We start from the raw sequence: 13,702 nt of genomic DNA, 5'->3' as shown, positions 1-13,702 counted from the left end.
ATATATATATATATATATATATATATATATATATAATGAGAGCGAGAGAGAGAGTGAAAAGGAGGGCCCACAAAAATCACTCAAAAGTGCCGATCGTTGTCAAGCACCCATCCCCCCCCCCCCTCCCGTGCGCCACTCGGCGGTGTAAAGGGGCTTTGGCGCCCCCTTTCGCGCCCCATAGCGTGAAGTCCAACGAAAACCACATGTATTATGCTGATTTTTTAATCGTAGTGACATCAAATGTTTATCCCTTTAAAATAACGCAGTAAAAATAAGAGTACTTTTCCATCAAAAGTAATAATACATGGACCAATATGGTAAAAAAGAAGACCAATGAAAAATGTGGAAACAAACACGGAAACAAAAAGAAACAAGGACCAACAGGAGACAAGAGTGTCACCTTGTCTTTTTATATTATTCAATTCCATCCCAATATTATTATTATTATCATTACTATCATAATATTATTATTCATTCATTCATTCATATATATATAAACACAACACACACCATAGTTTCATTTTATGGTTTCATTTCTTCATCTTATTCAAGTAAATTACACTCTCAAACCACCATAATATGAAGAGAGGCAGATGTTATCTAGACATAAGCATCGGCGGCGAATTAGAAGGCCGAATCGTTGTCGAATTGTTCACCGAAATTGTCCCGAAAACCGCAGAAAATTTCCGGGCACTTTGTACTGGGGAGAAAGGTACCAGCCCCATCACTGGTGTTCCACTTCACTACAAGGTCAATATGTAATTCAATATAGGGATGAACATTTTTAGACTGAGTACTGGTACAGTACCGGTAGTCCAGTATGGTACCTAACACAATTTGTACTTGTGTCAGATACTAGATTTTCATGGTTTTGGTACCGGTACCATTCAGTTTGGGTGTTTTTCGATATTTGTAATGGTACCGATACCGAACTGGACAGAATCGGTACCGTTACTCGATTTACATGTTTTTTAGTATTTTTAAGGGTACCGGTACTCAATTTTCATTTTTTCAGTATCGGTACCATTAAGTATAGATATTTTTCGGTATTTTCAATGATATCGATACTGAACCGGTATTTGATTTTCATGTTTTCGGTATTGGTAGCATTCGGTTTCGATATTTTTCGGTAATTGTAATGGTGCCAGTACCGATTGTGTTCGGTCAGTACTGGTTCGGTATCGGTACCATTCAGTTTTGAGAAATTTGAGTATATTTTAATGGTACCGATACCGAATAGTGCCGTATCGAACACAATTGGTACCGATACCAGTACTCGAATTTTTCATGTTTTTTTATCGATACCATTCAGTTTTGATGTTTTTCGGTAATTGTAACGGTGCCAGTACCGATTGTGTTCGTTCAGTACTGGTTTGGTATCGGTACCATTCAGTTTCGAAATTTTCGGTATATTTTAATGGTACTGATACCGAATAGTACCGTACGGAACACAATCGGTACCGATACCAGTACTTGCTTTTTTCATGCTTTTTTTATCGAAAATTTTCGGTATATTTTCGGTACAGTATCAATCTCATCCCGAGTTCAGTCTACAACATTTTTAGTTTTATTTTTTTTGTTTGATTTCATTATTCAAAATCCAACTAAATGTTTTCAGGGTGTTAAATTCCACAAGTTGATCAAAAGCTCCAAGATAGAAGGAGGAGACATAACCGCGGGTGACGGTACAGGCGGAGAGTCAATCTACGGGCCAGCATTCGACGACGAGAATTTCGAATTCAAACACGAAAGAAAAGGAATGTTATCAATGGTTAATTCAGGCCCGAACACGAACGGGTCCAAGTTTCTTATTACAACAACCCGAACCCCGAATTTGGATGGGAAGTATGTTGTGTTTGGGAAAGTTGTTAAGGGAATGGGGACCGTTAAGGCGATTGAACATGTCGAGACTGATGACGATGATCGGCCCGTTGTTGATGTTGTTGTTGAGGATTGTGGGGAGATTAAAGACGGGGAGGATGACGGGGTTGGGAATTTTTTTAAAGATGGTGACGAGTATCCTGACTGGCCCGCTGATGTGGATAGCGGGCCGAGTCAGGTCTCGTGGTGGTTTGGTGCTGTAGATTCGATTCGGGCTTGTGGGAATGAAGCTTTTAAGGTGGTTGAGTAATTAAGTGATCAATCGTGTCGGGTTGATGGGTTGACAGGTTGAAATGTGCAACTTGAACCGGAACCATATTATTATTCGTGTCAAATAATAAATTCGGGCCAACCTAACACGATCTGTTTAACCCATTTATAAAAAAAGAATTTTTGAAAACAAAATGGTTATAATGTGGAGTCGGTAAAGCAAATAAGTAAACGAAAAGAAATATATATAATTATAAAAGTTTTTTTTTAATATTTAAACAGGTTAACAGGTCAACTTGATTTGATACAGCTCAACTCGAGCCCGACCCATATTTAGCAAGTTGTGCTAGTAAACCCAAAACATGTTTTTTTCATGTCAGGTTTGGGTCGTGTTAACAATTGCCGTCCGCAGTTTAAATTCTTATTTTTTGAAGTTTTAAGTGCAGAAGCAAGATTATAAAATGGCTCTTAGAAAGTACAAGAAAGCTGTGAGGTATTTGGATGTTTGCTGGGATAAAGAAGGAATTTGTGAAGGTAGACTAAAATTTTATTCAATTTATTATTTATTTGGCTTTTTTTTTATTTTACAAGAATAACCATCTTAGACTATGTGTAGTGGAGGTGCTACAAAATGGACGATTTACGTCATGTGACGCTCAGTCAGCAAATGATGGGTTCTTGTTTTAGGGGTGTAATGATATTGTAGCCTTGTATCTCTCTCTCACACACACTTAATAATAATAATAATAATAATAATAATAATAATAATAATAATAATAATAATCACAAACTAGACGATAAATAGTGTAGAGGCTACAATATATACCTTAGTGTAGAGGTGTATAGAACAGGTTCCATTTAGGTCAACAAAAGTCAAAACCGGTTCCAGTTTCAAAATGGTTTTCAAGTGGAAAAGGATAGGTTCAGTTTCAAAAAGGTTTCGTTTGACCGGTTTAGTTCGGTTTTTACCGGTTGGTTGCAACTGAGGGTTGCTATTTGCCAACCCGTTTTCAACCCTACGATTAAGGTTGAAACCGGTTATGGTTCTTGTCAAACTGGTTCCTAATTGATTATGTTTCTAGGTAACACATGCACATACTTTACCCACTTTTAACTTTTTGTACCTATAAAGAGATTTTTGTTGGGTATCTACTTTTCACATATTCATTTCCCAACCAAATCTTATTTTCTTTAAAGGTTGGTCTAAGTTTATATACCAATGCACTTCTATGAAACGCTGAGGGTAGGGATGGCAAAAAAACCCAAAAGATTTGAAACGCGTAATATGATAGTAACCTAATTAAAATTGTATAATTAATTTTTATATTTTTATAGTAAGTTTAAGATCGGTAACGGGTCTTTTGAGATTACGAACATTCGAGATGGGTAATGGGTCTTTTGAGATTTGTTTAAATTTTTTTTCAGGGTCTAAGTTTGTATATTCCAATGCACTTTTAAGAAGCGCGAGGGTAGGAATGGCAAAAGAACCCAAAGATTTGAGACGTGTAATATGATCGTATGCTAATTAAAATTGTATAATTGATTTTTAGGGTAATTTTAAATCGGGATCAGGCAATCTAAATCCCAATAGATAACTTTTTTTAACCACATGAGATGATAAACATTCGATATGGATAGCGGGTCTTTTAAGATTAGTTTAAATTTTTTGCAGGATTGGGACATGCGAGGTATTAGGTGATAGTTGATACTCGCACGTTTAGCGAAATATATTAATATACATCACTTTAAAAAAGTTGCAATAAATAGTATGTTGAGGTCGTTAGAAACTTGAAATTATTAAAATTATAAAACTGTAATCGAGTATTTAATATTTCAAGTCGTCGTCTCGATAATAAATTGCAGAAGGAACTATTTCCGTGGGGCGAAAGAAGGCACAGATATTCACAAACAGTGCTGTAAGTCTCCAACAATAATCAATCACATAACCAAGATTCAAAACAAAACTTGTGAACACATTTCATTATCATCAGGCTTGTAAACTGAAACTCGGGGATGCGAACGGAGCATTAATCGACATCGAATTCGCAATGCGCGACGGTGCAAACAACGTGAAGGCTTGGTTTCGCCAAGGTCAGGTCGGTAACTAGATCAAAACAGTTAATTAGAATCCATGTATTTCATATTGATATAAAAAATGTTAATCGTATCATGCAGGCGTATATGGCACTCAATGAGGTCGATAAGGCAATACAAAGTTTCAAGAAAGCAAAAGAGCTCGAGCCAAATGACGGTTAGACCCTCGCATTTAAGATTATATACGTAATATAATTTTAAAAATAATATAATAAACTATTTTGGCATTATTCGGATATAAGATTGACTAAATTTCAAAGTTCAAAACCGATTATTGACTAAATCATATATGTTTGCAGCTGGAATAAGAAGGGAGCTAAACGCAGCACAAAAGATAGTATGTGACCGATGCTGCGGTTATTTAATATTTAACATATTGTTGGTTCCAACGATTACCTAAAAATAATTAAATAAATATACAACGCCTGCAGGTTGCGAATAGACTCAAGAAAGAGAAGGCAGCATACGCTAACTATTTTTCGTCAAAATAAGGTTTGTACTTTCGACACCATTGAAAAAAAAATGTTTTATAAACCTCATCAACTCAACACAAGAATCACATATATCACATCAAAGTTTTAAATGAAATAACATTATCTTTTTTTCAGGCGATGAAATATGTTCGAGTGGCGCACCTAAGAGTTGTAGTTGTCAAGCCCCAAGTCTCGAAGAGCAGCAACAGCTGCATCTCGACAGCTTTTGTTACTTTCCTTAGCATTCCTTATTATCTTCTCAATACCATTACTTAATAAAACCGGCCTGTGCAGAAAAAAAAACAATTTTTTACAAAAAAAAAAATTTAAAAATGAAATCAATATAATTAGTGGCAAAGAATAATAAATTAATAATCCACCTGTTTTCGGGATTTCTGGCAACAAGATTACGGATCATAAGGCAAGCGTTTTTCTGCAGTTGATACGAGTTAGGAAACCTTTGCATTGATTGGATAGCAAGGTCTCCTGCTCCTGCTTCCATTGCCAAAGATGCGGTTGCGGGTGACCGCAAGCACAGGGTGCATATGATGGTCATCACCTGGATTTGTGACATGGGTACTTCATCTTAAGTTGTAATAAAGATGCTAGAAAAAATTCCATTAATTAATGTGAAATTATATTTTGATATATGTTATATAAGTTTTACCTCTTGGAGGACGGAAGGATCATCGGCGAGTCTGTTAGAAAGTGTGATGAGTCTATTTAACCCTCCTTTTTCAACAATGGCACTCTTGTTGAAGTCGCTTCCTGCCAACTAATTAAGTACCATATGTTTATTATATCAAGGGGTGTTACATGTTAAGAAGCATAAAGTAATAAAATTGCCATTACGGTTAAATATTTTCCGACAATCCATCTACGGTTAAATTTTTTAAGTAGATAATAGATTCATGGATTTTTGTCATTTCATAACTATAGATGTGGCAAAAGCATTTATGTTAGGGCTATTTTTGTCATTTCATAACTATAAAGGCCACCCAATATTCAACTTTTCTTATCAAGGCGATGCATATATGAAGACTACTTTAGGCCACTCAGACGGCGAAATAGTTGTATGGTTTCATTTTTACCAATTCAGGCTAAAAACATGTCGGATGATGAAAATGACCTTAAGACACTTTAAACCAAAGATTACCTTTGATGGGGTGTCATCATGTTATAGCTAAAAACATGTTGGTTTCATTTTGTTTACCAATATATGATTAAAACATGTTGGATGATAAAAACTGCCTTAGAATTATTAAAAACACAAATGACCTTTAATGGGTGTCCAACGTCCTCAACTTATAGGCTTATAACTTTAAATTTTTGTCTTCCCAACACAAAATTAAGGGCATTTTCGTCAGCTGACATGTTTTTAACTTGATTTAAAATGCATGAAATCGGATACATACTTGGATGGTGTATAAACTATAAAGTAGTTTCAATACGCAGGTGGCCTTAACGAAAAAAGTAGGATACTTGCTGACTTCAAATAACATCATCCCTAAGTACTAAATCAAAGGAATAAAATCTCTTAAGAGCATAAGATGACAATAATGCCCCTAAATCCACATATACATGTTTTGCATATCATATAAAGTTGATTTTTTAAGTAGTTTCAAGAATATGTGTCAAAAGCTTTAAAGTTTAATCAAAAGCTTTGAAGCTCAAGGCATGCATGCATAATATATAAAACATTACTTTTGTCTATATAGGAAATATGAAAATTATAAGTTTAGTAATTTGTGAGAAAGGAACTTGTAATTTGTTTAGATCAGATAATATATATACAAGTGAAACTTTATAATTATTCGGACAAACCTTTGATAATAAGGAGCAACAAGCTTTAGCCACAGTTTTATTTCCTTGTACACCAGAGTCATCGATACAAGTGAGTAATGAATCTATACCACCTTTTTCAGCAACTGTCCTGCATATTTCATCCTGAAACCAAAAACAACCAAAAATTATAAACCCATTTGGTTATACTTAATAGTATAGGAATATAACAAGTGTGTATTGTTGTGTAGAAATAAATCACGTTTTTATTTATGTGATAAATAATTTAAAAACTTTACCAATTGGATTGAATTTCAAAAGCTCTGATACGGACCAAAGAAAAGAATAATAATTAACAAGTTACTAAAATGATTCATATAAAACACAAAAGAAAGTTTTTTAATTAAATAAAACACACAAACAATGGGATTTGAACACATGACCTTTCATTATATACTCTAGTGTAACACCCAAAATTTTAAACAACCAATACATAACTTACACTAGTGATTTAAAATGCTTAGCACATAGATTATTTTTCATAGTAAGTAAAATTCACTATATACTATTCAGAAACTAAGCTATCAAAGTTTTAAACTTTAAATTTGTACAAGTCATCATGCTTCATTACACAAGAAATCTTGTCTTTAAACAAGAAAAAACTGCAAGAATTATATTCTAAATTGGTTTCTAGTTTGCACATAATTGCAATTGGGTTGCTAAAATGGGAAAAAAATGCAAAGCTAGTTTCTATTTCGTAGATGCATGAAACACAAATTTCATTCGGCATTTGGAATATTAGCACTCACATTCACTGCAACGGCTTTTAGTGCAATAGTTGCTGATACAAGACCTGGTGAGTTAATTCCATCATTCAATGACTCGACAAGAGCTTCAGCAATTCCAACTTTGGCAAATTGTCGAGCATACCCATAAACCTAAAAATGCAAACATAAAGAATCTCTTTTAAAAACACACAGATTATAGGATAAACTCCAAAATATTGAACCTTAGTTTAACTTACTTGTGAAGCCACTACACGGTTATCATCAGCAGCCAAAAGCACTCTAATAGCATCATATAAACTAGGAATGCATACTTTGTTATGTTTCTTCATAATTGTAACCATTAACTCATCTATGTGTAATTCCACAAAAGATTCCTTAATAACCTCATTACCAGTTGAAGCAGCAGCAACAACAGAAAAACCACTGTTCAAGATATTCACATTTTCCGTTTCTTTGGTTAGAATCTCCATTAACATTTTTGGTCCTCCACTTTGCCTAAATGTTTCTGTACTTTGAAGATCTGCATGAAATAGAAACAAACTTTACACCTTTTCCTCAGTTTAGCAACACGTGCTAAACTAAATGCAAAATAGAAACTACTTTTAGCTACCAACCTCATTTTAACTAATCTACTTACTTAATATTATTATACATAATGGTATTTCCCTTACATACTTTATTATTATTATTATTAGCTATTATTATTAGCTTTTATATTGCGGTTAAACTGTGACCTTTTTATTAATATTATTATAATTAGTAGTAGTTTTTTATATAACTGTTAAACTTTGATTTCCTTTTTTTGCTTCATACACATGTTCTTAGAGCCGAGGGTCTCTCTGGAAGCCACCTCTTTATTCCTTTGGATAGAGGTACGGTGTGCCTACATCCCACCCTCCCCAGACCCTACCTATAGCTCTGCTGTCGGTGGGATTTTACTGGGTATGATTGATTGATTGATACTTACTTAATATACTTATTATGTTATATTTAAAAGTGATTATTAGATCATATCAAAAGACAAAAGACAAAAGACATATACAAATATACTACAATACTAAAACGAGAAAAAGTTTTTGAATTGCCACATCAACAGTTTTTGAAAACTAAGCGAAAAATGGCATGCTATATCTCTATCTGTTTAATAGGTTATCCATTGCTACAACAGGTAATAAAATGTAATTTGGTTCCTAAAATTGGCAATATGCGATCTATTACAATCGGGATAAGGTGTAAGTCAAAACTAGAGATCTCGAGCCTAGTCGAGCTCGGACTAGGCTTGACTTGTTTGTTTTGTACCCCTAAGAACTACATAGATAATGACCTACTTATTCACATTATATTCTATGCTCAGTCAGGATATACACGCACACATAGCCCGATAGGAATGATCTAACACGAAACAAAAATAACTCCGGTTATTGATGAACCGAGTTCGAGCTTTAGAAAAAGAGCTCGAAACAAACCGAGGAGCCCAACCTCTTGTAAGTCAAAACGAAATGATCTCGGACTAGGCTTGACTCGTTTGTACCCCTAAGAACTACATGGATACACACACACACAGCCCGATAAGAATAATCTAACACGAAACAAAAATAACTCCGCTTATTATTGATGCCCCGAGTTCGAGCTTTAGAAAAAGAGCTCGAAACAAGCCGAGCGCGAGCTCTTCCCTAAGAACTACATGACTAATGACCTTCTACTTATTCACAATTTAAGCATTCTATTCTATGCTCAGTCACAGTTGCCTTGCCAGAGGATATACAATTAGCTAATACAAACAATTATCAAGTAAACAGTTATCAATAACCACAGTTAAAAATAACTCTGGTTATTGATGAGCCGAGCTCGAGCTCTTGTAAGTCAAAACGAGACGAACTCCTACTAGGTTTGCACCCCTAAGAACTACTACATGACTAATGACCTTCTACTTATTCACAATTTAAGCATTCTATTCTATGCGAGGATATACATACAATTAGCTAATAATCCAATTATCATCAAGTAAACATTATATAGATTTAAGCTTTTAACCAACCAAACATACCATGAAGAAACAAAGCCAACGCATCTAAAGCCGATACGACTGCTTATTCACATTCTATTCTACTCTTAGTCAGTCAGGATTGATCTAACACGAAACAAAAATAACTCCGGTTATTGATGAGCCGAGTTCGAGCTTTAGGAAAGAGCTCGAAACAAGGCGCATTCTATTCTATGCTCAGTCATTCACAGTTGCCAGAGGATATACATACAATTAGCTAGCTAATACAATTATCATCAAGTAAACATATATATAGATTTAAGCTTTTAACCAAAAATCATACCACTAAGAAACAAAAAGACCTTGGACTAGGCTCGACTTATTCACAATTTAAGCATTCTATTCTATTCTATTCTATTCTCAGTCAGTCACAATTAGCTAGCTAATACAATTATTATCAAGTGAACATATACATTTAATTAGCTTTTAACCAATCATATCATATCATACCATGAACAAACAAAGCCAACGCATCTAAAGCCGCCGATACGACTACCGAACCACTCGCTTTCAAGCACACACCACACATCAACTCCACACCTCCATTCCTCGAACCAACCGCACCGTTACTCCCCGAACCATCTCTCAACACTTCCAACAACCTCTCAAACAAACCTACCGCTTCTTCGGTCCAATCAGACACCTGTAACAACAACTGTTTGATTCGATCTAGCACCTCAATCACCGGATTGGACTCGCCGGGAAGTGTATCGGTTATAATGCCGGAGAGATCAACGTTTTGAAGAGTTAGGGTTTCAATTGCGTCAGCTAGGGCTTCGTTTGGTTCCATACCGAGATCGGTTATGTTTTCGGTTACTAAGTCGTTGAATGCTTGTTGAGAGATTGAACGATTGGTAGAAGCCATTGGTGGTTGGTGGTGGTTGTTGCCGGAGATATTATTATTATTATTATTATAGGCCGTGGTGGTGGAAACTGGAAATGGAGTGAAGTGTGAGTGTGTTTGAGAATATACTGAAATTCAAATAATTCTATATGACCGAAAACTAAGCCGTTGGTGCGGTTTTTACAAAAACATAAAACTAAACCGTCAGTTCGGTTTAGTTTTTTTGTTTCGGATCGTTTTTTTCGGTTTCTTGCACACCCAAACATAACACCAATTTTGTGTTTTGTTGAACGTAAAGAGAAATGATCGGATTTATCAAACAGTTTTTATTTAGAAAATGATATATATATATATATATATATATATATATATATATATATATATATATATATATCCAGCCCACCCTTTTTATACGCACACCCTGTATCATAACATTTTTAGGATATAGCTAAATAATTTTTTTCTTTTGTATTTGATTCAGCTTCGCTTTCCTAGCGACCATCTTCTCCAGTGAGTGGCTCGGTAAGCAAGCTACCTTCAGCATCGATAAAATCCATGTAATGGGCCGGAATGGCGGAGATAACATTCCATTCATGTATACATATGTATTTGGGACATGACACTGATTAAATATGTATATATTTTTTTAATATGTATAAATATATACAATTATTTTTAGACGATAATATGTATATTATTTTTATGATAAATGGCTTTTAACCACCAATCATACCATGAAGAAACAAAGCCGATACGACTACTGAATCACAGCCACTAACCCTAGCTTTCAAACAAACCTACCGCTTCTTCGGTCCAATCGGGCACATGTACCAGCTATTGGTGTATTGGTGGAGATGGAGTGGGGAGTGTGACAGTGTTCGGGCTCTAAATTTTTAAGTGACGGGTCGGTCGGTTTAAAACAGTGTTGTAAAAATTCAGACTAAGCGTCGATTAATTAATCCATAATTAATTGTTAGTTTTCATTTCACTGATTAATTTTAGACTAATCAGCTCATTAATCCGTCAATGATCAAATCCAGACAAAATCAAGATAATTTAGACTTAATCAGGTTTTCCATATGAGATTCTGGTCAAAATCGACGGTTTCTGAAAATCAGCGGTTTCCAGCGAGATTACAGCCAATTTCTGGCCAAATGTTTTTGTATATGTATAAAACTAAAAGAGTAAACTACAATTTTTGTTCTTATGGTTTGGTTTAGAAGGCTATCTTTGTTGATGAATTCTTTTCCAACTTTGTTGATCACGTCTTCCATGACCTTCACGTAGACAGCACTGCTGCTGCTATTGTCCGTTGATCGATGATTGGATGATAATAATGATAATCAAAATCAATCGCTTAGGGTTAATTAGGAGAGTAACGAATGAGAGTGAATATAAATAAGAAAAGCTCTTATCCCTTATATACTTTTTTCTGGCATGCGGCCCAAGATCAAATTATATATCCTAAATTACTTATATTCTTATAAATAAGTTTAAATATTATCATCAATTAAATACATATTTTTTTAACTTTATATAATTCACTTTAGAAAGAAAATATTTAGACTCCCTACTACCTGATACACCTAACTTGAAGCACATGAAAGCTAAAAGCCTTGCTAGAATACCCAAACTGCCATTAATACTATAGATGTTACAATGACACCGACACAGTCCTTTAATATATAGTGTAATAAAGTTCAATCATGTAGTGATGAATTTATCTAAATTAACCGTAGTAAAATAATAAAAAAATAAATTATTATTATTATTATTTTCAAATTTAGGATAGCATCTTCACAAATTAAAAAATACCCGTCAAAAGAAAAAACAAAAAAACTGATGGAGTTAGTGTCCCATCATCATTAGTTTGAGAGTGTCGGAAAAATATAAGGTGAAAGTTGAGGATTATTTAAATCTACTTAATTCAATTAAAACAAAATATCATCCACTTACTCGCTTAATAAATGTTTACAAGTTGTCAACATGTTAAGTAAATGGGTCAAATATGGTTGTGTACGCCGTACGAGTTACATGATTAAATTCTGTAGAGGATAAGGTTGATGCCTTGACACAAATAGATCTATTTGTAATCCGACACTATTGACATATCACATATCTAATATATCACACAACAAACTAAACCTAGATCATCATTTTCGCGATTGGTCAACTCCGCTTAATTACATCATTTGTACGTTAAAGATTACCATATCATCCCACTATTCTCAATCAGTGCAAGAAAACCATGCTTAATGGAAGAAAATATATTCAAGAGTGCTTTCTTCGACTTTGACCATGTTCTTCTCAAATTAAGTGTATGTTGCACTATGTGATAATGCCCGTTGGCATGACCCGGCCTCCATACTCCCATAACCAATCTTTAATCTTTAAATACTATTAAAGCAATACAATTGTACACATGGCCTTCTTTTAGACTGTCTACATGTGCAATCCAGTCAGCAACTTTCCATTCACATATTCTCTATTAGGCTGCCACATGTCATGTTGACCAAACACCAAAAAAAAACTTATTTAAACCTTAAGATTTTCCACCAAAATCATTTGAATTCTAAAAATAGATATATTACAGTTGGTTATGGAAAATTTTTGTTTCCGTTGTCAATATTATTATATTTATTTGTTTATAATCTCCACAATCTTTCTATCTTATATGTTTGACCAATTTATAATTAGACATAAATGTCACCATTAATGATAATAGGTTTGTAACTGTGACAATCGTCAATTTCAGGTTAACTCCGTTAACTCAACTCCGTCAATTCAAACTTAAGATCACTAAATCTATAACGCACACTTCATTACATTTAAACTAGGGTTTAAATGACGCTTAACACTTACTACATGTGTAGTCTTTCGGGATTTGCACCGAAACGCAAACAAGTTGACGCAAACGATTGAGGAATAAACGAAAAATTCAACATAATAATTATGTGATAATTATGTGTTAACATATGTGTTACTTGATTATATTGTGTGTAATGCTAAACAAGAAACAAGAACTAAGTTAGTTAAGTTAGAAAAACAACACTTGAAAGTAGAGAGACTTGAGTGTAACTTTTGTGTCTATAAATATAACCTTAAAAATTAAACCCTAACTATTATTATTATTAATCCCAACCCGATCGGCCCCCCCCCCCCCTCCCCTTTGCTCCTTGCTGCCGTCGACTTCCACACACACATACATCAAGAAATCAAGTGTTTAATCCAAGAACTAGGTGCTAGGAAGGTATAATTGATCATCCTTTACATTCGTGTAGCTTAATTTTGATGTTTGTTGGGTTAACCACAAACCCTAGACCTGCCGATTTTGTGTATGTAGATAGCTAACATGATTGTGGTTGATTGAATGATGATTTGATAAGTAGATTGAATCTTGTTGCATGTTGATTGTTGTGTCTTTGATTTGAGTTCAAACACAAAACCTAATCAAGTATGTAATATGTAATTGATGTGTATGAATGGTGTTTATGGAGTCTAGAGGATTATATGGATGCATGATAGTTCATAGATTGTTATTATGTTGAGTTTGGATGCAAACAGATTATGGACAGAATGTGTATAC

At 34.3% G+C, this 13,702-nt stretch overlaps 2 protein-coding genes across 3 annotated transcripts; one reads left to right on the top strand and one right to left on the bottom strand.

Annotated features, from left to right (window-relative positions):
• Window positions 1-444: 444 nt before the first annotated feature.
• Window positions 445-5,306, top strand: LOC143631430 (peptidyl-prolyl cis-trans isomerase CYP40-like). 2 transcript variants are annotated; one of them, XM_077100202.1, is made up of 9 exons: window positions 445-750; window positions 1,619-2,119; window positions 2,538-2,625; window positions 3,955-4,007; window positions 4,083-4,187; window positions 4,267-4,342; window positions 4,485-4,522; window positions 4,617-4,677; window positions 4,794-5,306. In XM_077100202.1, exons 1-8 carry the CDS (start codon window positions 580-582, stop codon window positions 4,674-4,676), a joined length of 1,092 nt encoding a protein of 363 aa, XP_076956317.1. In that variant the 5' UTR covers window positions 445-579; the 3' UTR covers window position 4,677; window positions 4,794-5,306. The 2 variants fall into 2 exon arrangements, 1 of the variants encoding a protein (XP_076956317.1); XR_013153355.1 differs by lacking the exon at window positions 4,794-5,306 and having other exon boundaries at window positions 448-750; window positions 4,083-4,182; window positions 4,617-4,634.
• Window positions 3,914-10,199, bottom strand: LOC143631429 (uncharacterized). The gene is made up of 8 exons (XM_077100201.1): window positions 9,723-10,199; window positions 7,465-7,748; window positions 7,250-7,378; window positions 6,483-6,605; window positions 5,326-5,433; window positions 5,039-5,217; window positions 4,821-4,944; window positions 3,914-4,195 (listed from the first exon to the last, which is right to left on the bottom strand). Exons 1-7 carry the CDS (start codon window positions 10,135-10,137, stop codon window positions 4,821-4,823), a joined length of 1,362 nt encoding a protein of 453 aa, XP_076956316.1. The 5' UTR covers window positions 10,138-10,199; the 3' UTR covers window positions 3,914-4,195.
• Window positions 10,200-13,702: the final 3,503 nt, after the last annotated feature.

The sequence above is a fragment of the Bidens hawaiensis genome, unplaced genomic scaffold (assembly GCF_021521415.1).
Source record: "Bidens hawaiensis isolate Kalapana, Puna unplaced genomic scaffold, B.hawaiensis_p1.1 tig00006068_1, whole genome shotgun sequence".
Taxonomy (NCBI): Eukaryota; Viridiplantae; Streptophyta; class Magnoliopsida; order Asterales; family Asteraceae; genus Bidens; species Bidens hawaiensis.
The sequence above is the reverse complement of the archived record's forward strand: the minus strand, read 5'-3'. Positions and strand labels throughout refer to the sequence as shown.